The sequence below is a fragment of the Sylvia atricapilla genome, chromosome 5 (assembly GCF_009819655.1).
Source record: "Sylvia atricapilla isolate bSylAtr1 chromosome 5, bSylAtr1.pri, whole genome shotgun sequence".
Lineage (NCBI taxonomy): Eukaryota > Metazoa > Chordata > Aves > Passeriformes > Sylviidae > Sylvia > Sylvia atricapilla.
Window position 1 is genome coordinate 40,090,881 of NC_089144.1, and position 26,179 is coordinate 40,117,059.

At 36.5% G+C, this 26,179-nt stretch overlaps 1 protein-coding gene across 1 annotated transcript in view; it reads left to right on the forward strand.

Moving 5' to 3' along the window:
- The window catches only part of TMTC2 (transmembrane O-mannosyltransferase targeting cadherins 2), a 235,644-nt gene that overhangs the window by 131,997 nt on the left and 77,468 nt on the right, over positions 1–26,179 (forward strand). Inside the window, 2 exon segments of the mRNA XM_066319235.1 lie at positions 7,633–8,461; positions 22,327–22,441. Of these exon segments, the coding sequence (XP_066175332.1) occupies positions 7,633–8,461; positions 22,327–22,441 (944 nt within the window).

Consider the following 26,179-nt stretch of genomic DNA (forward strand, 5'->3'; position numbering starts at 1 on the left):
AAACATAATATTTACCTACTTGAGAGTGTCTTTTGGCCATCCTATGGTGCCTTCTCATAAAGAAATGTATTCTGTGGGTGTAGAAGGAAGGTAAGTTTTTAAAGTAACTTCAGTTACAACTCGCCTGTATTCAGTTTGTCCCACAGATAGGTTCTGAGTCACTTAACAATCTTTTCCTTATCTTGTTAAACTGCTAGATCTGAAAAGAAAAAAGCTGCACAAAAAATCAGCTTTAGATTATTTTTAAAGGAAATAATTGTCTGCTTTGTCATAAATGAATCTTTCTTAGTCGTATGCCTTCTGAATTGATAAGCAGGTTCTGTGTTTTGCATGGACTTTCAATTCTTCTTGGTTTCTCTTTGAAATGTTGTAGGTTTTTAAGCTTTACTAGAAGAATTGCAATTAAACATTCAAAATTGTAATGTATTTTCTTTGTTAGGAATATAGTTTCAAGACTACTTTGCTGCTTGCTATTCACTGTAGCAACTGACTGCTGTAGGCTGATGGGCTTCCAGCCAATGGACTTCTGTTACACCTAGAGAGGTTGTTCTGTCAAACCTAGCCCCAACTTGCTATTTATCCCATGTGCAGAAGTTGGTTATTGATGATGTTCTTATACTGGGTTCATAAAGTTGCTTAGTCCTTGCCAGAAGCTTAATCTGGGATTTAATGACATTTCTGCTCATAAAATCCATTGGTCAGTATGTGTCTATTTGCATTCTAACAGTGTGTGTTTTTCTCCCATTGCATATTAAACCACCTCATAGGCTTGATTTTTCCTTTATTGCCCTCTTATTAATGTAGGAAACACAAAATGTGCCATTACAAGTTTTTTTGTTAGGTTGGTGGGATTGCAGTCTGTGCTCTTAGGACCCATTTTATACTCTGCTTCTTTTTTCTTAAGCATGGCAGTACATTGTATAGAAGAGGAGAAGAAACTGTCAAGAAGAAAAACTGCATATCTATCCATTCAAATAAGCAGAGCTTTAGTAAATTGCATTGTCAGGTCAGATTTACTTAATGTGATGAAGGAGATATAAATTATATTGTGAGCCTTAGCTGTTGGTACTCATTTTCATGTGTGTTTGTAACTCAAGAGGATGGGCCAGCTGTACAGCAGGTACAGCCTTTGTGTTCTCAGTGAGACTTGGGCAAGAATTCTTTTTCTTGGGGCTCTGCAGGCCTCCTGATCCATTTGCTCAGGTGTAGTGCTGAACTGTGCTTCCCACCTCAGCTGTGCCACTTATCTGTGAGACTGACCTGCTTCCTTGTAGTCTGTGTGGCAGTGGCAGAAACAAACTAGTTCCATTTTACGCAGCTGGAATCTTCCTTTTGTTCCTTTTGAACTTAAATTACTCTGTCGTGTTGCTCTATACAGTTCCTTCTTTTATTTCTGGAAGATCTTTGTTGGAACCAGATCCTTTAGGATTTATTAGTACTGAGAAGAGTTGAAGGATTACTTCAGGTGTCTTGGTGTGTGTGTGCTTTCATTTGTAGCCTTTGTACAGAGTTTACCTTTCTAGCAGTGGTTTAAAAGAGTTACTTGTGATCTGTGATGATCCCTTATGCTTCTCTGAAGATGAGCCAATTACTTGCTCCACTTCTCATACTTGTGTACCTTTAAGCAAACAGTGTTGCCCTTGCCTTTTATACAAGTTTATTTTTCTTAACATCTCTGTTATTTCAAAATCATTTTGAATTCCAGTTCTGCCTTACAACATACTTGTGTATTTAGTGAGCTCTCAGTGTTTTGTCTAGCAGGAAAAGTGCAGCACTCTTCCTTCACTGCAAAACCTCTGGATGAGACAATATTTGTTAAATGAAATGCTGGTATGATGGTACCGCTGGTGCAGTGGTAACAGTACTTCTGGACAGCATCCTGAGCAGTCTGGCAGTCCAGGAATGTCTTTGGGTCCCAACAGGACTCCCAGTAGTCTCCTGTGTAAAGTTCTTGCTGCTGCAGATAGATGGAGTAACTCTGGGTAGATATCCATAGCATTACCATTGTCACACAGCCTTTAGCTTTGTGAGCTTAGAGAAAGCCTTTCCTTGCACTGATCATGAAAACAGATTCATCAAGCTGCTTTATTTTCATACTGAAATTGACCAAATACAAACTTTCTAATGCAGATTTGAGTATTACAAAACAGGCATTCTATATTGCAGCGCTGGGCATTTGGAGGATCCTTCCACTAATCAAGTACCCTGAGTGTTGGGTAAACAGAATTCTTATCATACACACTAATTATTTTACTTATGTTAATTATGTTAAAAATTATAATCTCATATCATTAGCTATCCCCACTTACTTGATATATATGTATTTGTTTACATAGTCACAGCCCTTGTCAAAGTCCTTTTACGGTTCTTTGGAGTCTTCTTTAGTGGTCTTCAGTATCCAGTGTCTTTTAAAAGTGGCTGTTCCTCAATCCCCTTTTGGGTAAGTGTGATGTCACTGTTTTGGCTTTGTCAGCCTTTGCAGAGCTGAGCTGGCATCCTGCTTGTGTTTTGCATGACTTCTCTTTGCCTAAGTTACAGCTTTTATCTACGACTCTGAGGCTTTGTTGTTCTGTTCTCCTGTCCATATCAAGTTCTTCTGCTCTTGTACTGTCTCCAGTCATTCATGCAGTTTCTGATCTTAATGCAGTCTGTCTTTTCCCCTGTAGTCCTTATAACTATTTTACATTGGAGAGGTTAGAGTCTTTGTGGGGAATTTTTTGTTTGGGTGATTAAACATTCATATTAAAGAATGAAGGATTTTAGAGTAAGACTTTGACAATTTTAAATGCCAGTATTTATAACTCAAATTAATGTAAGGCAAGTCGTTTGCAATAAGGACTGTTTTACTTGTGCTACAGGCTAATTGCAATAAAAGAATGTACCAATAATCTTTAGCTTTGTGAATGCACTGACTTCCTTGTTGGAGAAGAATTGTGTGGGGTCATAACACTAGAAGTAAATGCCATTAAATATGCACAGTTGGTCCCAATATTGGACAAGCTGTTGACAGAGTTCCAACTCTATGGAAAAACACACCTTCAGATCAGTTGTTGCATCACCAGTGAAAATGAGTAAACCTTATTTAGTGGGTCATGCAAGCAGGAACTAACCGGTCAGGTGATCAGGCAGCAAGCATTAAAGGCCACTTCTGTCTCAGTACTGTGACCCAGCAGGATTTGTAGCAAATAGCTTCATTCCTGGTGGGATTATGTTTTGTATTGTAGTTTGGCTCCAGCTTGGCTGATCTGTTGATCAGGAACCTCTACCTACTGTGGGAAGAAGATGCTGGCAGTCTAGTGATCTGGCAGCATTTTAACTACTTTTGGAAGTCCTAGTTTTCAAGCCAACGTATATTTAAGGAATTCTAATTTGGAAAGTAAATCCCTGTGAGTCACGCTTGATGACACATCATCTTTCATCTCTACATTTCCTGAGTACTAAGAATAATATTTTGTGTGTGATGATTTTGATATCTGGACTGTTTCGATCATGTGCCACATTTAATGCTGCTTGGGAAGTGGACAATGTGAGGCTGAAAGAACCATGTCTTTTGAAAATGCTTTGGATACCACTTAGGTGATGACTGAGTTTTGGCAGTGGCTGCCCAGTTAAGAAATTTGCTGCAGTGCCTTATTTAAGGGCATTGTAATGAAGTGTAGAATTAGGATTTAATGCAAGGGAAATGTGCAGTGTGGGTGGGTCATGCACGTGGATTTCGGTAGGGTGATGAAAAAGGTTTCTACAGTCACAAAGACTAAAATTGCAGTGGTGGTACTTCCTGTTATCAGGCGGGAGACATGTTAAATCTGATCTAAATCAGTGCTCATTTTTTATCCTCAGATGAAAATGACTACTTATGAAAGGCTGGAGGATTTATGAGGGTGTCAAAACATATGGCACATGGGCTGGATTAGGAGTCATGAGTATAGTAATCCAAATCCTTTCTGCTGAGCATTACAGAGAATCTCTTCTGCTCCTGGGTTGCACTGAATGTACACAATCAGATCAGAGTAGCACAGGCTGTCAGGGGGCTCAGAAAAGTTACTAGTGAAAGTGCTTGTCTGAGCAGAGTTCATTTTGAAAGCAATTCCTTTGCAGGCAAAAGTCTACTGGGGAACTGGCTATATTATTCAATTTTAATAAATTGCTGGAATGATTTTCTTCCAAAGCCTTAAAGAAAGTAAAGCCAAAATGTGTGCTAAACCTTTCTCGTTATCTGTGACTATATTAGCACAGAGGGATAAAAGCTATGCAAAAGTCATGAATGTTGAGAGAGGAAAAAAGGGCAATGAGTTTGTCTTTCCTTTCTAGGCCAGTGCTATCTGTGAGATTTGAGAACTGAAAAGCTGAAAAAAAGGAAGGAAAAAGGTGTCCTACTTTAAATTGTTGTGTCAGATGTTTAAGTGTTAGGGACAGATTTTTCTTGCCTCTAGACTGAGCCTCCTCTGAAACCTGAAAATTCACAATGGCCTGTCAGTGTTATACAGGTTATTGCTAACTGTACTTTACATGTAGTTGATTTTAAAAGGTTGTATTAGCTACTGGCTATTGAAAAGATCCATGTGTGAAATCTGGGGAAGAATGCAAACCATTTGTGTCTGAGGCAGCAACAGGAAATTTGCACTTCACTCCTGTGGTCAGTTAAGTGAGTTTAAGAATCTACCAGAGCTCAGTCTCCAGTTGACTAGTGCCTTACAGCATGATAAATTGATATGCTGGAGTGGTAAACCCACTCGGGTATTTCTGAGCTCTGTGAGTGAATGCTTAGATATTTCATTTGAAAATAATGTAAAATACTTAAAAATAGTTAAAAAAAAGTTTTGTTGCAGCATGACACATAAACCTGTATATGGGTAATCTATGTTCTTTGTAAAACCTACAAGTGTGAGGATACAGATATTACAGACCTTAAATGTAATGCTTAAAAGAGAGGCTGCAAATAGTTACTCTGGCAGTGAAGATTGATTAGCTATGAGCTAATTGTTAACATTTTTGGGATGGGAGCAACAGGAAAACTTCTAGTTGTTAGTATTTGGTTAGCATATGAGGAAGATCTGAAAATTTTTAGGTTTCACTATTGTCCATGAGGAATAGCATATCTGCTCTCACATGGTTTTGTCAGAGAACTTTGTAATGTGAACTTTCTTGGCATTTAATTGAAAAGTACAATGGTTAGAACTTCAGAAAAGTGAGATTTTCTTCCAGTTGTTAAGTAAGTATTAACAAAATAACAAAGCAGCTTAATCAGTCCATGAAAGCTCACTTCTCATCTTTTAAAGAAGTTTCACCTCCTTAGTATTTGGAATATCTTAATCTTTCAAGTGGTATATAGCCTTCCAGGAAAGACGATTTCTAACTCAAACAAAAAAGACCATCTCTCACTTCCCAGCTTCTTTCTGCCTTAGCACCCTCTTCATAAGAGATCATAACAAGAATGTGTGAAATAGCAAACTGGTCACATTTAACATTTGAGAGTTGTTTATATGTATGTTTGAAGGAAATGAGTTTGAAAGTTATTGAGCCAGAAGGGTGGGCAGAAAAAAAAATAATGTAGAAGAATACAATGAGAAAGAAAGGACAAGTTGAACAAGAGACATGAGGTTTTACTGTGAGGACATACATGCAAATCCATGAAATCTCAATGATCTTTTTATTCCAAATATAAACTTAGTTGAGAGTTTCAGTGATAACCAGTTTACCAAGCTTTATAACAATAAAAGCATTTAAATAGTTTTGGCAGGTATGGATGAAACCATACGTGAAGTGAATTGTGAGGTATTATCCAGCTCACAAATAAAAGTAAGTTGATCTAATAGGCTTTCTGGCAAATGTAGTTATCATGGTGTGTAGATGAGGGTTTTGATTGATATCCAAGTGAATGAATGTTTCCATTATAAATTAGTTTGTTCCCTACTAATGTCTCCATTAAATTCCATAATGTAGCGTAACTGAATGAATGAATCTGATGTTTAATATTTTAAATTTCACAAGAAGGAACTCTATAGAAATGTGACAAAGTATAAATTTCTTCCTGATATAAGTTAAACGATAAATTATCATTACTAGACTGTGTCTTCTTAGTAGAACATCAGTAAACTGTAAAAAACTATTAGTAATTCACCTAAAATGGAATAACACAGTCATCTGTAATACATGATATCAACGGTTGATCCCATCCACAAAGGAGAAAAATTGGTTGTTTTGTAGAAATAAGATAAAACATTCTACTGTGAGGTTCTGCTTCTGAATAACTAAGTAAACACTGAATAATCATCCAACAATGAATAGTGTACAATGGAAAAAAACCAAAAAACAAATGAAATGAAAAATGATTGACAAATAATTCTTACTAATAATGGGGATAAGATTATCAAAGCACTTAATATGTGTCTGGAACGATTTGGCAGATAGTTTTTTTTTTTTTTTTCTTTTCTTAGAAAAGACGTCTGAGAAAATGAAATGCAAAAATACATGTATTTTGGTTTCTGCATAGAGAGAGAGTAATGTAAACTAGCTTTCATTTAGGGTGCCCATGTAATCAAAAGCAGAACTTACCCAAGGAGCAGCTCCTTCTGGAAAACGTCCAGTTATTCCATAAATAATGTGCAAATTCTTCAAGTTGCTAACATGATGTTATTGGTAGGTGGAGTCAGCTGCCTGCTTCCCATAATGTTATTTAGATACATATGAAGATGTGAAAGGTTTTGGAGTGCTTATTATGCACTTGCATAATAAGTGCTTGAGGAAAAATCCCCAATGTATTGTTTGGCTCTGAGATCACATAATCATGGAATTGTTAGAGTTAGGACCACTGGAGATCACCCAGTTCAAATCCCCCTGCCAAGGCAGGGTCACCTAGAGCAGGCTATACAGGGACAAATCCAGGTGAGTTTTGAATATCTCCAGAGAACGAGAATCCACAACATCCCTGTGGATTCTCTCCCACTCTCAATGTGAAGAAGCCCTTCCTCATACTGAGGTGAACTGAACACAAAAGCTTTTTGTGTTTTATGGAAAATGAAGTGGAACTTTCAGCAGTAGGTAGATCTGAAGGCTCCAAGTGATCATTGTAGTTAATAGGTAGAAGCTAGAAGACCTAAATATAGAATCTGTGTCTGTTTTCCTCTCTTTCTTTCTTGGAAATTTTAATCAGTTCTCTAGTGAAATACCTTGGGAAAGACGTTTATTAAGGAAAATGGAACTGGAACATTCTTTAGACTTTAAGTGTAGCTGAGGCAAACTGGTGTTTTGGTCACAGCCAGAAACAGAGAAGGGATTTGGGAGGTTATATAGGAACTAATGTAAGATTCTATAAACTCCTCTAAAATAAGAGTTTTGAGAGCATTACATAACTAAATCTTAAGCAAGGACTGACAGCCCTAAAATATCTGAAGGCATATCTCTGATGCATTCTTGATACAGCTTAAATGAAAGACCCAGTTCCTTTAGTCTGTAGTCAACAATGTACTCAAGCGTGGTGTGATCCAAACGTCAGAGACAGAGATCTATTGTGTTTGTTTCCATTACTGAAAAAAAATTCTATCACATACTTTCTTGGTTCTTTTTTGTATATAATTTTCACAACTAAATAGCTAGTGTTGATTTATGCTTTTTCTTTTTTTCTTTTTTCAGAGAAAGAATTTGGCACTGTTCTTCAGCATTGGTTTATTGACCTCCTGGGGAACTGCACTGCTGGGTGTTCGCTTATACTGGATGGGCAACAAGCCCCCAAGTTTTTCTAATTCTGACAATCCAGCAGCTGACTCAGACAGTTTTCTCACACGTACCCTGACCTTCTTTTACTTGCCAACCAAGAACCTCTGGCTGTTGCTGTGCCCAGATACCCTCAGCTTTGACTGGTCTATGGATGCTGTGCCTCTTCTTAAAGCAGTCAGTGACTGGAGGAATCTACACACTGTGGCCTTCTATACCGGACTCCTCCTCCTTGCCTACTTTAGCTTGAAGGGCTCCAGCAATGAGAGAGAATGCAATGGGAAAACTGTAATGAATGGCAAACAAAATGCTAATGGGCATAGCTGCCACCCAGAAATGGAGTACAAGACACTGGAGGTGAAGTCAATCTTTGCATCAAAAGAAGAGAATGGCCTAAAAAAGCATGAAATTCAGAAACTGCAGCTTCCTTCAACCGAGAACATTGTCATTCTGTCTCTCTCTTTGTTAATAGTGCCCTTCGTTCCTGCCACAAACCTGTTTTTCTATGTTGGCTTTGTAATAGCAGAGCGTGTGCTGTATGTTCCAAGTATGGGCTTCTGCCTGCTGGTTACAGTAGGTGTCAGGGCTCTTTATGTCAAAGCCCAAAAGCGCTTTCTGAAGAACTTGGTTTTTTGTTCCACTGCTGCATTAATTGTTTTCTATGGACTCAAGACTGTTGTCAGGAATGGGGACTGGCAGAATGAGGAGATGCTGTATAGGTCAGGGATAAAAGTAAACCCTGCTAAAGGTAATTTTTGCTCTTTATGGTGAATGCTTTAGTTATTCCTGTTTTTGCCTTTGAATTGTCTGATTTTACTAGCTACATCTAAAGAGGATACTTTAGGAAATACCATTTCAAGTTGCAGTGGTATTTGTGTTAGTCAAAATGGGGAAAAGCAAGAATGTGTTTTGATTAGGTGTTACCAGTTTGGCATTAACATGGAGAAAAGGAGACCCTAAGGTAAGGGGATATTTTCTTCTTCAGTGGTATTATTTCTGTATTTTGAAATGAAAGATGCATTATTAGTCTTATAGAGACCACCCTGGTGTTTTTCCATTTGGAATCTGGTATATAGCATGCTAATGAAGATTTTGCGTTAGTTTACCAAATGTTCTGTTTTCTGTGATTAGAAAATAAAATAAATAGTCAAGGACAGCATCAGAAAAGTGCTGTTCCCTTATTTCACCTGATGCAAATAACGTCAATGCTACATAATAAAAATGAGGAAATGAAGCCATATAATTCAGCCTAGGAAATGACTGTAGTTCCCCCTGCCTACAAGTACAAGTAAAGAGTTATTGTCAAATGCCTTCCTGTTCATGTGAAAATATCAGCTATTTGTAACATTGCCCAGCCACGTCTCACGTTATATCTATGCTGTAATGAGATGTGACCACAGCTAGTGTAAACATATCCAAACAGTCAGTAAACCTGCTAGTTTAGGTATCAGTAACAATGTTTAGCTGTGGCTTTGTGGTTTCAAGCATGTATGTCAGATCCAGCTTGGATCCTGAACTCCATGCTGCCTGCTTGTACTGCTCTTGGCACACATGCAAGTTTATCTGAAAATGGTCAAAACATCACCTGTGAGTGCAATGTAGACATTGACTAAGGCTTGCTTATTCACAGTTCATCAGAAGTGAGAAGGGAGTAGTTGATTGCTTTGCCTGTCTGTGAAAGAAAAAATTGACAGCACTTGAATACTCAAGTTTTTTCAGTCCTTTGCTCAGAAACCTGTTATATGATTTGAAGTCATTGTTGATAGAGTTGTGCATTTTGATTAGACAGTTATATCATGCCATAGTCTAAAAGCTGTGAGAGTAAGAGACAAATGCAGGTGATTACTGTGAACTGATAGGGAGTGAAAAAGTAGATTTGGCAGATAAAATGTCTAGCAAAGCAGCATTTTAGTAGTTTGTCAGTCTGATTTTGTAATTCTTCTTCATATCCTTTCTTACCCTAGGAAAATTACTATACTTGTTGCTGCAGTAAGTGACGTTTTTTAATTGTGAACAAGCACATCCTGTTTGTTTTAGTTTGTTGGGGTTTTTTTTCAAAACTAGCGCAGGAGAGCAAGAAATGAAGTAACTGAACAGTGAGCCAGCACACCAGAGTGATTGTATGAAGCTTGGAGACTTACAATTTTAGTGACAATATAAAACTTGTATTATTAAAGTAGAGGAATTCCTTGGAAAGAAAAGTGTGTATGCACTTGATTAATTAATGCATGTTCCATTTTTGTCCTTGGTGGAAATCCCCATAGTTGTCTGCTTGCAATGAGCCAAATTTTGTGATCAAAAAAAACCCCCAAACTATCCTAGTTTTTGCCCAGTAGTAGGATTGGCTGCAGTATTGTCTGGAAATTAGACTACTGGGTATTATGCTCACAGGAGACAAGATGAGCTATTTTCATCATACACATCTCAGTATGCGTAGACTCTTGTGTATATGATCTTCTGGTTTCTTGATGTATAAGCTGACATTAAGTGTAAGATGTGTAAAAGCAAAGACAGTTTGTCAATGGGATGATATAGACACGACTGAGCTGACTTAAATAAATCTGCTTAAAATATCTTGTTAAACTTCTGCTGAATACTTACTAGTCCGCACACATTGTAACAAGGCTGGGTATAAGAATCCCCTAGCTAATGCGACCTGTCACCCAACTCTATTCATTATTGTGGATATTTCTAAGATTATCCCTGGCTTTGGCTATGCTAATTTTATTTTCTATTTCTCACACAGTCAGGCAAACCTGACTGGATTAGACTGGCTGCCAATACTGCCCAAAGCATTAGGTGATCAACAATTCAAACTACTCTTCAGTAATTAAATGAGATGGACATAGGAAAACCAAATTTTTTTTGCTTGCCTCTTTTTTCTAGTTTTATGAGTGCTAGTGCTAAATAAGCTATTGAGAGAGTGGGACAATGGGCTGAGTGGAGAAGTGTTTTCCTTATTTTTAGGCTACTAAGAAGAGGCTGTGTCTCCTCATTTCTCTGCTTTCCTCAACTCATAGTAAGTTTCTCCTTAATAGTATTTTCTTACTTCTGACAATTGTGGAGTCGCAGGATCATTTTCCCTGATAGTTCTGCATTTTCTCTCATCTCCTGCAAAGAGCTTCTTCTGAACAAGAGCTGCTTCTGTCATAATCTAAAAAGCAATGAGGTATCCCTTGAAAAGCTCACAGTGTGGAAACCAATAAAGAAATAGGAATCTGTGAAGACCAGCTTTACTAAAGCAAAAATATGAGTGTTCTGTTCTGGATCCATCTGTATTCTGGGCTAGCAGATGAATGCCACTGATGGCTGAATGCTGCACAACACTGAGCTGATGTGCAGTAGTCATAAGGGCATTTGCAAGGCAAGCTTTTAGCATGGGTGCATTTGTGTGGCTGAACTGCTTTGGAAATGGAGTTGTCTCATTTGGTGAGGGTTTGTTATCATATCCTCTGTGTTGTGATATGTGTAAGATTATAATCTCCTCTGCTGCTGTGGTACTTGCAGGCAAACATTCAGCAGCTTCCCCATCTTCAGTGCTCAGTGAAGAAACGGGTGATAGTCACCTGACTGGTTTTTTTCTTCTGGTCCCTTCAGGGGTACCTTGCAGGCAGTGCAGACAGAATAGTGTTCTGCCGCAGGTGAGAAAGCCTCTCCTCCTGCAGGCAGCCACAGCCTTTCTGCAGTTTACATTTATCCAGGATGTTTTTGTCAAGCACTGACAATGTGGAAAAAATACTCAAAGATCGTGTGGCATGGGTTATCTCTTAAAAAAAGCTGAAAATGCACCGTGGGAGAGTCAAGTGAGAAGAAGGTGGTGAAGCTGCCTCCAAGCTACCCTGTGTGTGCCAGCTTTCCTGGCTGCCTCAGTGCACACATATCCCTTTGCTGAGGGAATCCATGTGTGGACTTGGGATGCCTTATGTGCGTCTTTACTGGTCTTGTTTTGCTGTTTTGGTTATGAATAGTATTTCAGATAACTTTAAAGTGATCCAACCAGTACCTTGTTGTAGTTTGTCAGAACTTGAGGGAGAAATATGCAAGGCTGACTAATTTAGTTTATGGATTCTGAAGTGGGTGTATGTGTGTTTTGACTGTAGGGAGGGAAAGACACAAGTGTTTCTCTGTTCTGCCTTCAACTTAATGAGCAGCCCAACTGATATGAAACCATTCTCATTATCTAAATGTTCTTTTATAGCAAAGGAAGCCTCTCAAAATGTAGAAACAAACAAAAAATTTAGAAGTGGGTGGTAGCTATCATGTCTTTTTCAGTTAGACTGAGGGTCATTCTGCGGTGATGATTACCTTGTGTTTAATATAAAATCGTATGACACACAAAATAATTGTGCTTATTATGCCTCATTAACTCTAGTTTTCCCTGTGGTACCAAAAATAAGCTTCAAAAAACATAATCTTCCTCTGGGCCATTTCATACCTTGCAGCCCACATCTGAACATCAAAGATCATTATGATGTATTTCCTGTGCCTGGTACAGACATTGATTAAAGAAATAGAAAATAGAGAGACTTAAACTGCTTAAACTACTAGAGGTATTAGTTTCTTGGTCATGTTTACTGATGAAATTTTGGTTTCCTGGTCCCATTACATTTGTAAGTAGGCTTTGAGGATCCTTCCAGGAAATAGTTGACTTGCTACACAAAGTGAAAATTCAGCTAACAGTTAGTTCAGTGAGGAAAAACAGTTACTGTACTTCGTACTGAGTTAGGTAGAGGAGCCATATTTCCCACAAACAAAAAAGATGCAATGCAGCATTATTTTCCATTATTATTATTCTTGTATCACTACTGATAACTGGAAACAAGAGGAGATGACATATTTTAGGGTACAGTGTTCTTCATATATAATTATCATTAAGAGCTTACATTATGCCGACAAGATCTCCACTGGTACCTTTAGAGCTTTCAGTAGGTATTGCTCAGACACACAACTTGTTGTTCCCTACACCTTTTATTATACCTCCTAAATATAGCAGTGTGTGTCCTAATAAGTACCACATTGGGCATTTAAAAATAGTTTGAGCATTTGTGATTGCATTTCAGTGGTTTGGTGCTTATATTCAGGTTTTTTATATGTAGCTTGTCAGCAAAACTCTAACTCATCTTTGGCCCAACAGCCCAAAATACTGCTCTATACAGTAGTTATTTCTTTTTCCTTTGGCTCATTTAATGTCAATAATAATAAAATTAACGGTGTGATTAATATAAGATTGCACTGAATAAAGAATGTGGGTTTAGGGAAAAAAAGGCTTGAGAGAGAAAGTGATTTCAGTGCACAGATTGCCATATAAAACTTCAGATTTTAAATGTATAAAACCTGCTGATAAATACACTTAAAAATTTCGCATGTTATCACTGTTAAGAAATACCAGTGATGTCGGCATTCCATCTGGAGTTAGGTACTTAGGAGCTAGTTTTAGTTTTGCTAATGAACTCTTCTTTAGTTTTTGAACAGACTGCTTTAATCTCAATTTTTCTCTCTGGAATGGAGCTCATGTTACCTATTACCATAAGATTTTAGAATTTTTTTTTTTTTTGATGATTCATGGTTGTTTTAAAAGTCTCTGTATTTATGGCAGTATAATACCCCTCATAAACAATTTGATAAATATATATTAAAATATATAGTCATTATGGTGATTCTTGGCATTCTTTTTAGTTAATGTTTTTGGAAATTGTCAGAGGAACATAATAACAAGTAATCATCCATTTTCCCAGTATCTTTGCCAGAACTTTCTGATACTTAGTCTTTTTTAACTTAGTGTTGCATGGATATTTTCCTTGACTTCCATAATAATTTTCAGATTTAGCTACTTTTTAAAGAAAGTGCTTTAAGGTATATCATCTTTCAATGGTGTAAAATGTTTCCAGGCATCAGTAAGAACCTTTGTAACAGCTACTGTATGGGAGCTAAAATGATCTTATTTAGGTAACAAAATCATAGGTTAGAATTACATATTAAAAGTACTATTTATAATATATAATGTTATATGGCTGTATAAGTCTGCTATATATGAATTATGCAGGATATACCATGATAAATTTAATAAATCATAACAAAAAGTCAGAATTTGAAGGATGAGTGTTCTTCATGATTCCTCGAAGTTCTTAAAATAAATTGTAAATACTTTTTATATCCACAACTCTTAAAAGCTTGTTGTGGTTTAGGAATACTGCTACCCAAATCAGTGTCCCCCACCCAGACTCTCCCAAATGCTCTTTTTCTCCCCTGGCTGGAACAAGAGAGATCTTGCAAGTGATGGGAGAACCTTCGGGTCTGGCCGTGCCTGCCAGGGTACCTGGGGCTACCAGCACCAGCTTGCCTGGCTCCTATAAAAAATTAACTCTGTCCTGGTCAGAACTGGGACACTGTTTTAAAAGAATTAGCTCAAATGAACCACATAGAATTGTTTGAAATTCATATAAAAAGCCTACTTCCTGAAAACAGTGTGGGGCTCTCCAAATGGATGGTAGTGCCGCTCTGGATGATTTAAACAGTGTAGAAGGAATGGTTGGTTGTAAGTTGTTTGGGGAGCAGCCATAGTTACTTAGGGCATTTGAGCATGCCACAGGCAGCTCGCCCTCAGCAAAACAGTCTGGTTAAGCCAAATATGGTGGAGAGCTGAAGGAAAGTGGTTTACAGTTCAGTTCAAAAACTGAATTTATTCTGCAGTAAGAGTGTTCTCTCTTCCAGTTCTTTAGAAGTGCTGTAATTTCCTCTGAAACTCAATTCAGTGTGGGATGTGCTTCTTCTTCAGCAGGATAGGAAAAAGCCTGGTATTCTTCCTTTATATATGTGTAGAGGTCTGGAAACAAGGATTTATTTTTCTTTTTTGCTTGGAGTATAGTACAACAGTATCTCCATTCTTAAAGTGTGAATCTTAAAGTGTAAGGGGATAGGAAAGAAACTATTATTAACTAATAGTTAGGCTCTTTTAAAGGAACAAATATGAGACATTGAGACATGGGCCAATCCGACTGTTACATCTTCCGCTGTCTTTCCTGAGGTGCTCTGCAAAATCATTCAAGAAGCTCATCTGGGCTAAAAGCTAGTATAAAGAAAAAAACCCAAACAGGCCCAGTCAGAGAGGAATCAGCTTTGGCAAGATGAAATTTTGTAGCATATCAGGCAAAATGGCATAAATTGGTTTGTTTTTTTTTTTTATCAGAAAATGATAGATTTTATTTTTCAATTTGATGAAAAGAGTGACCTTTTGTCTGTATTTGTGTGTTCTGCAGAATTACCCTGAAGGTTTTTTTACAGGGATAGTTATTTTTAATTATAGGAAAATGAGATTATCTGGATAGGGTCTCAAGCCGAGCATATTTGTTTAAGTGCATTAGATAATCATCCAATTGTTTTGTTATTTTCCCTTTTTTTCAAAATATGATAACTTGGGAAAATTCCTCGTTATTAAAATTTTTTTTGCCATGAGTTACATATCATCTTCCTACCTTCAAATACCCCTCCTTTGGAACTGGATGGAATTTGGAATGGGGGGTTTTATTACTTAAGCCTGAACTGTCATCATTATCAATCTTCATGCATCCAAAAAGTAAATGATGGCTGATGCAATTACAGTATGCACAGGAGGCTTGTGTATAGTTTTCTTTTAACTTGCAGAAAAGATCATGAAACAGAATGATGGAATTCTCAATTCTGTTTCCTTCTCTTTCCTTAGATGCTCTAGCACGCTTAACTTTTCTTTGAGTTCTTCAAATACAGAAGGTATTTTGAATATGGACCATTAAAGATGCTAGTTAATAGTTGTAGTGTCTTTAATTAGTTTCACTGATAAACGAAGGAGGTAATTTTATGACCTACCTTCCTTTCTGCCGCCTATATTTCCATACCAATGGACATATGTATCAACTGTCAAAGCTTCACAGGCTTTTGTCTTGGCTTTCCAAGTGATTTAAAGCAAAACAAACAAAACCAGATAACTTGAAGTGTTATGAAAAGCCTGCTACCTGGATATGAACTAATTTGCATTTTCGAGTCTGACATATGTCATTTGAGCACATCTGAAGATTCTCTTGGTCCGACAAATCCAAATGCTGATTTTCTGCTCACCGTGGCTCCTGTGGAGTGTTTCCAGGACACTGTTCCCTGTTTCTAGAAAGGAGCCCACAGTGATATATCTACTCTTAGCTTGGAGGACCAGGGCGGACATTTCAGTGCACCCTGCCATTGCTGCAAGAGGCTAGCATGCAGTTCATCACTTGGGACATAAGTGATAATTTGAATGTATCATAGATAATTTTTTTAAAAGCCTACTGTTAAGAAGGTTACATTATTTGACTAAATTAGTACATGGTCACCTCTTTGCCTGAGTCACTATGAGGCTTTGAAGAGTTCCTCAGGATTCATCCTGAGATGACTAGGGTGCCCAGATATCTCCTCCTCTTCCACTTGCATTTTTCTGCTCCTTTGTCCTTGTTTCATTTTCTTGCATGATATATCCATTGCCTCTGTAAAATACAGTTCCTTATATAATGAGAGTTTCAGGTCAGCACTGTTCACAGCTCCATTCCTGACCATTGTGAAATTTCATGGAATGGGAACCTCGTGGCAGTAATGTCTTACAGTGTTCACACACTTGCAATGCACACTTAGCTGGGCTCTGCTGTGAACAGAACAGTGAGTAGATTAGATGTTAAAGCTATTGTGCTCATCCTTTTCTCATTGTTTTCCCTAACTTGGATCGGTTTAGTTGTCTGATTGTTACCATATTCTTCACAAAAACCATTTTAGCATGAGAGAGGCTGTGGCAGAGCTTGGTTGGCTGTAGGGTGGTAGGTAATGGTGAAGCCAAAGAACACTAGCAGCTGCTCAGTCTCATTCTCAGGTTCATTGAGCTGCCAGAGTCACTCTGCTGTCCTTTGGGGAGGAAGAGTTAATTTTCTGTAATACAGAGGGTGAAGGGGGTGTATCAACAGTAGAACAGCCATGAACATGCATTCACATTCATTTGCATCAGGCTTTCAGAACTGAGAAACACACCCGAAGCACTGCTTGCCAAATGTGGGTTAGTTAGTACCCATGCTGACTTGTTGCTGGATAGCTTTCAAAGCAGTGCATAGTTTTCAATTCTGGTTTTCTTTCACCTGCTGTCATTACAAAAGCCCTGCAGTTGATCAACAAATGAACTATTGAACAAATGATCTAAATAACAGCCTTAATAAACAGAAGAATATGTAAAAATTAAGAGGTGATGGATCTCTAACACAGTCTGTCTCAAAATTACCACATACCCAATGATATTAAAAAAAAAAATCAATGTGCAAAGTAGATTAAACACATAAATTATGGTTATGTAGAAACCATTATCCCTTTGGAAAACAAGAAATTGGGCAATTTTGTGGTTGTGTTAGCAAAAGGAGGTAACTTGATCAAAATGTTCTATTGACAGGTGAAATTTTTAGAGGAAAATTATTGCAAATTATATGCATGAATTTATTGCATATTTTGAAAAAAATATTGCTTTGAAATAACAGGAAAATATAAATACCTTATACAAACCATAGTACAGAAATTATGCAAAAACTGTCCCACATTGAAAGTAGCAACCTGTAGCATTTAGACAATTTTTTCCATTCTCAAACCACTTAATAAACATGATCTAGTAGATCTTCTGGGTATCTTTGTGAGTGGTAGTGGCTGTGTATTTTAGAAAAACTATTTTAGCAGTTGAACCCTTTTCACTGTGTTTTTGTGAATGTGCAGTTGAGCTTTCAGAGGTTTTCTTGGGGAAGCCTGTCATGCATCTGTTGGTAAAACTGTTTCCCCCTTGAAAAAAAAAGTGAAGGCTTTTCTTTCTGGACCAGCATCGCTTCATCCTTAAACTCTATTGAAGGAAAAAAGAGTTTCTTCACTTCTTGCATTCACTTCTTTTTCATAGACAAGTCAGAAGAAATGTGGAAGGATTTTAAAGAGAGGGAAACTGTAAATGCTGTTTCTAATTTCACAAGCTAAAGAATAATAAATAATACACAAGTATCTGTAAAGCTCCATAGAGGTTTTCTTGGCTTGATGTGCATTTTTCTGTGAACTAAAGGTTCTAGTTTAGAACTGCTGACAAGTTGATTACAAATTACTGGGCTGTTTCCTAAATACTTCAGTCTTTGTTCAAGTAGTTTGTTTTATTCAAATAATAATCTAGTTCACTCTCCTTAATGCATTCATCAGTTTGTGGATTAACTTGTGTAAGTTTGATAGCATAAGGTGAGAACAAGTATTACCAAACTTCAATAATTTCATGTGAATAGTGAATGTTACGTATCAAATTTTTCTAAATCTTGAATTTTGTTTCACTAGTTTTCAAGTATGTTTTCTTAACATACAAGGAAAGGCAGCATTTTCCTTCTCTTTGCTATGTTATTTTTAAATGTTTACCAGGATGTGTTTGAGTGATTTAATAGGCAATTCTAGTTGGATTTTTTTCCTCTTCATGTTTTAGCAGAAATGTTTGGACAACAGATATATTATTAGAATGGAAGTTTCCAAATAGATTTCATTATTACCTAATTTTCAGAGATTATGTGGGGGTGCCAGCTAGGAATCAGAATTTAATACTTTGGGTTATCTTCGTTAATGATTTTCGAAGGTAATTTTCTTTTTTTTTTTATTTAAAGTAAGCTTTTGAATCAAGAAATCAACATACATGCTGTTCCATTTGACTGCTTTTCTATGACACTTCGTTGCTTTATTATCTTCATTTCACTGAGTAGCATAGCATGATCTTTGATTCTGTAGGAAGGGAACATTTTATTTAAATGAAGATGTGTGTACACATTCATTTCCATTTCTCACTTGTTTTCATAGTTCAGTTGCAAGCTGGAAGTTTACTAGTTTTCTTTAGAAAATGTGCTTCTTAAATCCAGGCAGATTAGATTAGACAATGTTCTTGTTTTGCTGTTGTCTTTTGCTCTTCCAGAATGAAAGTGCTTAGAGAAGCTTTAATATACCAGCCTGGAATTTTTCAGTCTTGTTAAATCTTAATGGTCAGTTTCACTGAGATAGTTGAGAAGTTAAGCATGTTAAATGTGAAACTAATATTTATTATATTCATTTTAATTTTGAAAGCAATTGAATGCCTGAGAACTTGACCTACTCTCACTGAAAGGTAGCATAAATGCAATCTTTAAATTTAATAGAGGTCTAGTTTGATATGGCCAAAATTACAATACTTAAACAATTATTTATTTTCCTCCTTAGTGCTGCATAATTTCTTCTGCTATTTATTTTTTAAAATTCCCAAACAGAAGAACAAAATCCCTTTAAAAAGTTTCATTTTCCTGCAAAGATATGTAACTAACATAGGACCTCTCAAGCATTAAGGTATTCTTCAGTTTACAATTTACTTAAAATAAAGGTGATGAAACAGATTTAATTTTAATATATGCCCTTAATATTGAGTATGGTCTATGGAAAATTAAGCACTTAAGAAAAATTTGAATGGACTGTTTTGTAGGTGAGATGTGAATGTTACATTTGTTCCCATGCTGTGTTGGAATACTGTTTCTTAAAGATCTGGGTCTGTTTTGGTCTCATTGTTTGTGGAAAGGGAATTAAGCAACAGGCAAAAAGTGAATATTGCAAAGTTATTTCATTCACAGCTTCCTTTATTTCTTGTGCAAATAGGGTCTTCAATATTGGAAATTTGAATTTTTAATTAAAGATTAAAATGTGGCATATATATGTACACTTTATTATCTTCTGAATGTTAAATGTTCCCTTTTGCAACTTAGCTAATATAGGTATTATATGAAAGAAATGTATAAAGAATCGTTGGAATAAACATTCCTTCTGAATTCTAGAATTACTGACCTAGTTTCTTTTAAGAATATTTATTTTTCTTTTTTTACTATGTACAGATGGAAAACGGTTGAGTGCTAGAATTTAGTTGGAGTCGTAGCGTGGGCTTTTAACAGGGATGTGGATTCACTTAGGTATAACCTTGCTTCTATTTCTGAATGTTCCCATAGCTGAACCAATGCTATTACAGTTTTAAAGAAAAAAATTTGTTTAAGAAACATAAGTTAATAATTGAAGGCTGGAGTTTTTTTCCCATGAAGGTTAGTTGCATTACTTAAGGCAAAGCAGGAGTGAAATTCCTTGAGTAGCTCATGTAGCCTCTGCTCCATGTGTGTACACCAACCTCTTTTCCTCAGACACCAAAACCCAAGAGGATGTGGTTGCTGAGATAGTAGCTGTTCGTATCTTCTAGGGTATATGAGTATCATCTCTATATGTGTTCTATGCAGCTTCATCAGCAGCCAGAGCTAGATCATTCTTCTAACTAGTTCTGTATTTTAATAGATGTGAATATTTGTATCTAATTTATATAGTTTGGATAAGTGAAAAGACCTTGGTTTTCATGGTCCCATTAATGATAAATTTTCAGATTATCATTAATGTAAAACATACGTTTTTGTTTGCTATTTTCTGCTGTTTTCACTTCTTCTAGTGCATCATATAAGGTTAATCATTCACAGTTTTACAAGTTCAGACAAAAGTCTAAATGGAATAAATTAGAAATGAAATAATGTAGATTAATTATTGATTTAAATTAGAAAACTGACACATTATTTTGCAAAGTGTAAATTAAAATACTACTATAACAATTATGTTAACTATCAGTGCCTATTGCATGAAATGTGGAGGAGAAAGTATTATACTGAACAGTTAACAGTGTCTTTCCAGTCTAACAGATGAAAAAATGAACTGAATCATCCTTTTATGCATCCTTTCATTTAGTGAGCTTCAGGAAATTGTTATCAGTAGCTCAAATGGTCATTTGATGTAATGATCTGTTACGGGAGATTAGAGTGAAAACAAAAGTGGAACATGCAATTATGGGAAACCAGATGCTGGTTTACTGCAGAAGTAAAATAAGGTTACATTTTTCACAAATTAATTTAAAAAATCATATATAAGTCTGTGTTTTTGTGTTTTTCTTCCAAGAGTTAATGCCTACAGACTGGCTAGTCACTTTCTTGGTACTTCCAAAGTGTTTTCTCTGTGTAAAAAGGGAAGAGTAGCAGTAATGTGGAAATTACAGAATAATGCACATGTGCTAACCAAGTGTAAAAGTTAAGTGAACCTGAGAATAGTTTTAGCAGCTGTATTTTAAAATTATGGAAATTTTTGTGACTTTTATTGATTAATTGATTAATAAATATTGATAAATTATTCTCATTAAATACTAGGTTAAAATGAATTTACTCACTGAAGCAATAGCTTCTTTTCTTATGGAAACATTACATATATTTTCTTTCTTTGATTTACAGAGTATGTAGTTTTCAGTTGAATGACATGGGTTTTATGAATTCTAAATGAATTTATTATTTTTTTCCCCAGCAATGACTAGTTCATTCTGCTCAGAGGAAAGGCTGTGTTTGCTGCTGTTTCCATCCCTGTGGTAGGATGATTCTGCAACAAGCCACAGCACCTTGAAAGTGATGCAGTTTCTGAGGAAAAAAATGCCAATCTCAATTATCAACCTGCATAGCAGTATTATTTTGAAGCTACCCTGAAATTTTGTGTTAGTCAGAACTGAAGAAAAAAGGGCTCAACTGAAATATCAGAATTAGTTACTACTTAAGCTAATCTTTAAGTGCGTCTGGAGGGAGGAATATCCTGATGTATATTGTGTTTGGTGGAAAGGACACATCGTCTTTCCATTGGTTTCTTTCATTTAAAAAAGTGTGGGAGTAGAACTTTTTTATGAAACAACTTTGCATTTATAAGGCGAGGGGATTCGTGTTCATGCACATTAATTAAATGTTGAATTAAAAGTTAAACTAACTTTCTAAATTCTGAGTAGCAGAGGTTGTGCTTTCATAAAATGTTAGTTCCAATTCTTTTCTTAAGTAGCTTTTGTGCCACTCAACAGAACTGCGAAGGGAACACATGTGCAGCTTTAAACAATTTTTTACCTCAAGTCCTTTATAGATGGGCTATAAAAGCACATTGTGTAACAAAATAAATTTTATGGAAAGGGACCAAATGTTTTTCTAATAGAAAAAAAATGCATTTTAGTGATCTGTGTAGCTTGTGTATATCCATATGTCATATTTTTAATCCTCATTACTTACCTAACTGTTCTTTCAATTTTTGTGTCGTATGTCAAATTTTAATACTTCAGTGAGGACTATGTCTACTCTGGAAAATTTTCTTGCTGTTTAGAATCAGTAGGCTTAAAAAAAAAAAAAAAGTTGAAACTAGAAAGATGCCTCAGTTCCATGTTTGACTCTGGAGATATTTGTTTATAGGTGTTATGAAATAAAATGGTCCTTTCCCTTTGCTACAGTAATTTCTAGAGACATATTTTTGTAAAAAAACTTCATTTTCCCACCGGAAAGCTATATGAATGCAGAGCGCATGTAAATCACCTCTATGAAATGTGAGTCTCACAGTAAGATGCAGAGAACCAGAGGGCTGGGGGAAAAAATAACCAACGTCCCCTCCTGTTCCATAAAAATAGTTTCTTTGTGGGGTTTGTCTCCCTGAGAAACTTCCTGATACTTGCATACTCTGTCATGTGTAATTGGATTGTAGCTCTTTCTGATTACTGTTTTCTCCTCTTGACAGCATGGGGTAACCTTGGAAATGTTCTCAAGAGCCAGAGCAAGATTTCTGAAGCTGAAAGCGCCTATAGAAATGCCTTGTACTACCGCAGCAACATGGCTGATATGCTTTATAATTTGTAAGTATGTGTGGCTTTTCTGGGGTTGAATTGTCTTAGAAACTCGTGAATAGAGCTACTGATTTACTTGCTGGAAATGGAGACGATGTTATTTATTGCTTTGTGATAGTCATTTCATTAACTGTGCTCTTTAAACTATGGGGTGGACAGGTCATCATTATTGTATATTCACGTAATTGATGTGGACAAGGTAAACTTACAAATCTGTTTGCTTCAAAAAAAAGAAAAACAAACCTACACAAACAAAGTACCAATAGCTGAGTTGTGATCTGGGGCCCTCCATCTCTTTAAGACTCAAATTGTGAGGTGTTATTTAGACTTCTGAATAATGCTTGGTGGGCAGGGTGGATGTAAGCACTTCTGAGCATAGGCGAATACCCTTCTGTTAGCTCCAGAGGTCTGGAATGTTAAAGCAGCAAATTACTTTTCTCCTGTGACTGACTTCGGGGCAGCATAGGTTAAATAAAGTTTAATTACTTGAACCCTGCTGTAGGTGAGTAAGAGGATAAATAACATGAGCATCAAAATAATTGTTCATCAGGGGAAAAGATTTCCGATCTCATTAACGTACCAAATCACGAAGACAGAAGCAAGCAGCATGCCAAGCTTTGCACTGAGGTGGGATGGTGCTGTGAGTCCCATCAGGGAGGGATTAATTCCCTGGCTGTCCCAGCTGGGCATTGCCCCTGGGCCCCCCTCAGCACTGCTTGTCCTGCCTGCCCTGGCCCTTCCTGTCCTTCCTCCCCTCCTGCTGTGACCCAGCCAGCACAAGCCCTCGAGGCCGGGCTCTGCTGCACCACAACCTGGTCACCTCCACCAGCCATATGCTCTTGTCTCTTGGTGTGTGTGGAGGACAGAATCCGGGTGGCTGCCATTCTGTAGGTAGTCATTTGAAAGTAATATCAGGCATGCAGCAGAGAAATGTGGCTGTAAGATAAAATCTGCAAAAACTGCATTCAAATAGTTAGCTCCTTCAAATGAATCAATCAATCAAAAAATAATGTTCTGCCTGTAAGTCCAGTTTAAAACAACTGCTTATAATCTGTGAAAATGAAGTTTACCATAATAGTATTTTTTACTATTTTTTCCTTGTTTTAAAAGGAAGTTGACCATGTCATTAATTTCCCTTTCAGTTAAGCAAATGAATTGGATTAATGAAACTCAAAATAATTTAATGATAGAATTCCTGTTCCAAAATGAAATCCATATTCCATAATATGTGTATTTTTACTAATTATTTAGTTGCACAAATACATATATGCACAGAATTTCCCTCTGTTAGGCAGTGAGGAGTATGAAAAACATATTTTTAAGAGGAATCTTCTGCTCACATTTAAAAGAAGATTGTACAAAATAAAATTACATGATTGATACATGTATATTTCATATATGCTATCATTTTGAAGGTGAAAATTATAACTGTTAAATTTTTGTATGCCTGTACAGTACTTTTATCTCTTACTGTGTTGCAGAGAGAAGCTGAAGTTAATACTGGGGTTAGAAGAGAAAAGGGGGTTGGATGATAAAGACAGGGACATAAAAGAAATTAGATTTCAATCTTTTTGCTGTTCTCAGAATAAGCTGCTAGTTTTTCAGTTTTCCATTGATACACAAAATATATGTCTATAAACCTTCATCTCTCCTGAACAAAAAAGTTTTTGAAATTCTACTGAATTCGTGTGGAAGGATTTTAACTAAAATGCTGGTTGGAATATATAGGGCATAAGAAGTCAAGTTTAATTCTTAGCCTTTCCACTACTGCACTGAATAAAATAGAATCCTTTATTTTTAAAACAAGCTTTACCAAACTTTCAGTTATTCAACAGTACTTGAAAAAGTTTGCATCATTTTTTCTTTTCGTAGGATTTTTCAGTGTTGGATGCTTCAATATCCAACATGAAAGATAGATGGTAAATGAAGTATCCTTTGATATTGCACAAATGAATCAATTCTTTTAAGCTCGAATCCTCAAGAACTCCTTTGCAAATTAAACCCATCCTTGGCATGCAGTTCTGTGGGAGCCTTTTACAAAAATCCTCTGTAATGGAAAATGTTTCTTATATGTGCTTACAAGAGACCCGTCAGTTTTGCAGTTTCTGGTTTTTGTATGTGCCTTTGAATCTAAAACAATCACTCCATAGAACTCCAGAGAAAAAAAGTATCTTTACAGTTATTTAGAAACCCTGTGTGTGTGTTGTGGTTTGAAAGTAAACTGAGTGAGAGGGTCCAAGTCAGAAATATAATTTAATGAGAAGAAAAGAGGAAAAAAAAGATAAATAAACGCAGTAATACAAGACCACTGTCAGAGTCAGAATACAACCTGATCAGGGTGATGGAAGCAGTCCAGGTAAGGTGGTCTTCCTGAAGCAGTGATCTCATAGAAAGGTCTGGTAGCTCTGACTCTCTGGGAATCCAGTGAGTGTGGGCTCCCTCTACTGTCCCAAATCCCAGCTTATATCCAGGCGAGAATGCTTGGCTCCTCCCCATGGGCGGAGCATCTCACAATGGGGTGATGAGTCATATAGTGGGGTCCTTGATGGCCCATTAAAGAGAGAGAGCTCCCGGAGGGAGTTATCTATGAGTCATGCACAAGGCATTGATGGGCCATTAACCGGAGGCACTCCAGAGGGAGGGGGGCCTGGGAAGAGCACTGCTCCAAAAATTGGATTTATCAGTTCATGAAGGTGGTGATAGAATACATCCTATACTACAACCCAGGATAATGTGTTTCACATATTCATTATTGTTCCTAACCACCTATGCCTCAGTATTTGATGCAAATTTATTGACACGTGCAGCTCCATGTTCACTCATAGCCATAACAAATCCAAGTAACTCATAATTCTAATGGATAACAATCAAAAAGAGAAAGTACATGAGCAGAAGTGCTTGATCTCTTTCCTTCTTTTTCAATATTTTTAAATGTGAGGTTATCTTACAAGTTGACTACTAATACATTAAAATCCAAAGAATTTAACAGACTAGATGAATGGCTCAATTCAGTGCTGTATTTTTGTTTTACGACTTATACCTTATGGCTCTGAGTTACAGCTGCTTTTTCCATTAAAAAAAAATAAAATGCATTAATACATGACTACATAATCTACATTTGAAGGTTTGCCTGATTATGAACATGTTATACTTGTGTTCTCAAAGCTATGTAGCTGTGCTGATTTCAACTAAATTTCATATGATAGTAAATCAACATAAAATGACCTATCTTTATCTGCTTTTCTTTAACTTAGAAAACCATATATTTTAATACTGTGAAGTACCAAGGACAGAGCTGTAGAGAAATGATAGTTTATTATTTCAAACAAGGCGATGTTCAGTAGATTAAAAACCAACTATTTTAGTTTGCTTTGTTACCTTAATGATTATTACCTAAAGCTTTTGTGCTTTTTTTTAGTATTGTTTCAAATTTCTTGTAATTGGTGTCTAAAATAAAATTGTTTTTCAGTCAAAAGACAGTTTTGCATATATTATTTCACTTGTGTTTAGGCCTGGCTGTGCTTAGAGTATTCTTTTGTCATCCACATTAGTAATCTATTTTACCTTGAGTTTCTCATGTTCTCAATCTGACATAGATATTGAATATTCCTTTAAAATTATACTAATTGCCTTAAATGTTGTAATTCTGGAGTATAAAGTTCCCTATAAAAGATGATTTTCTAGCAGTAAGCCATCCCCTTTCTTCTGTCCTGAAGTATCTCATTTTGCCTGTACTGATATAGGACT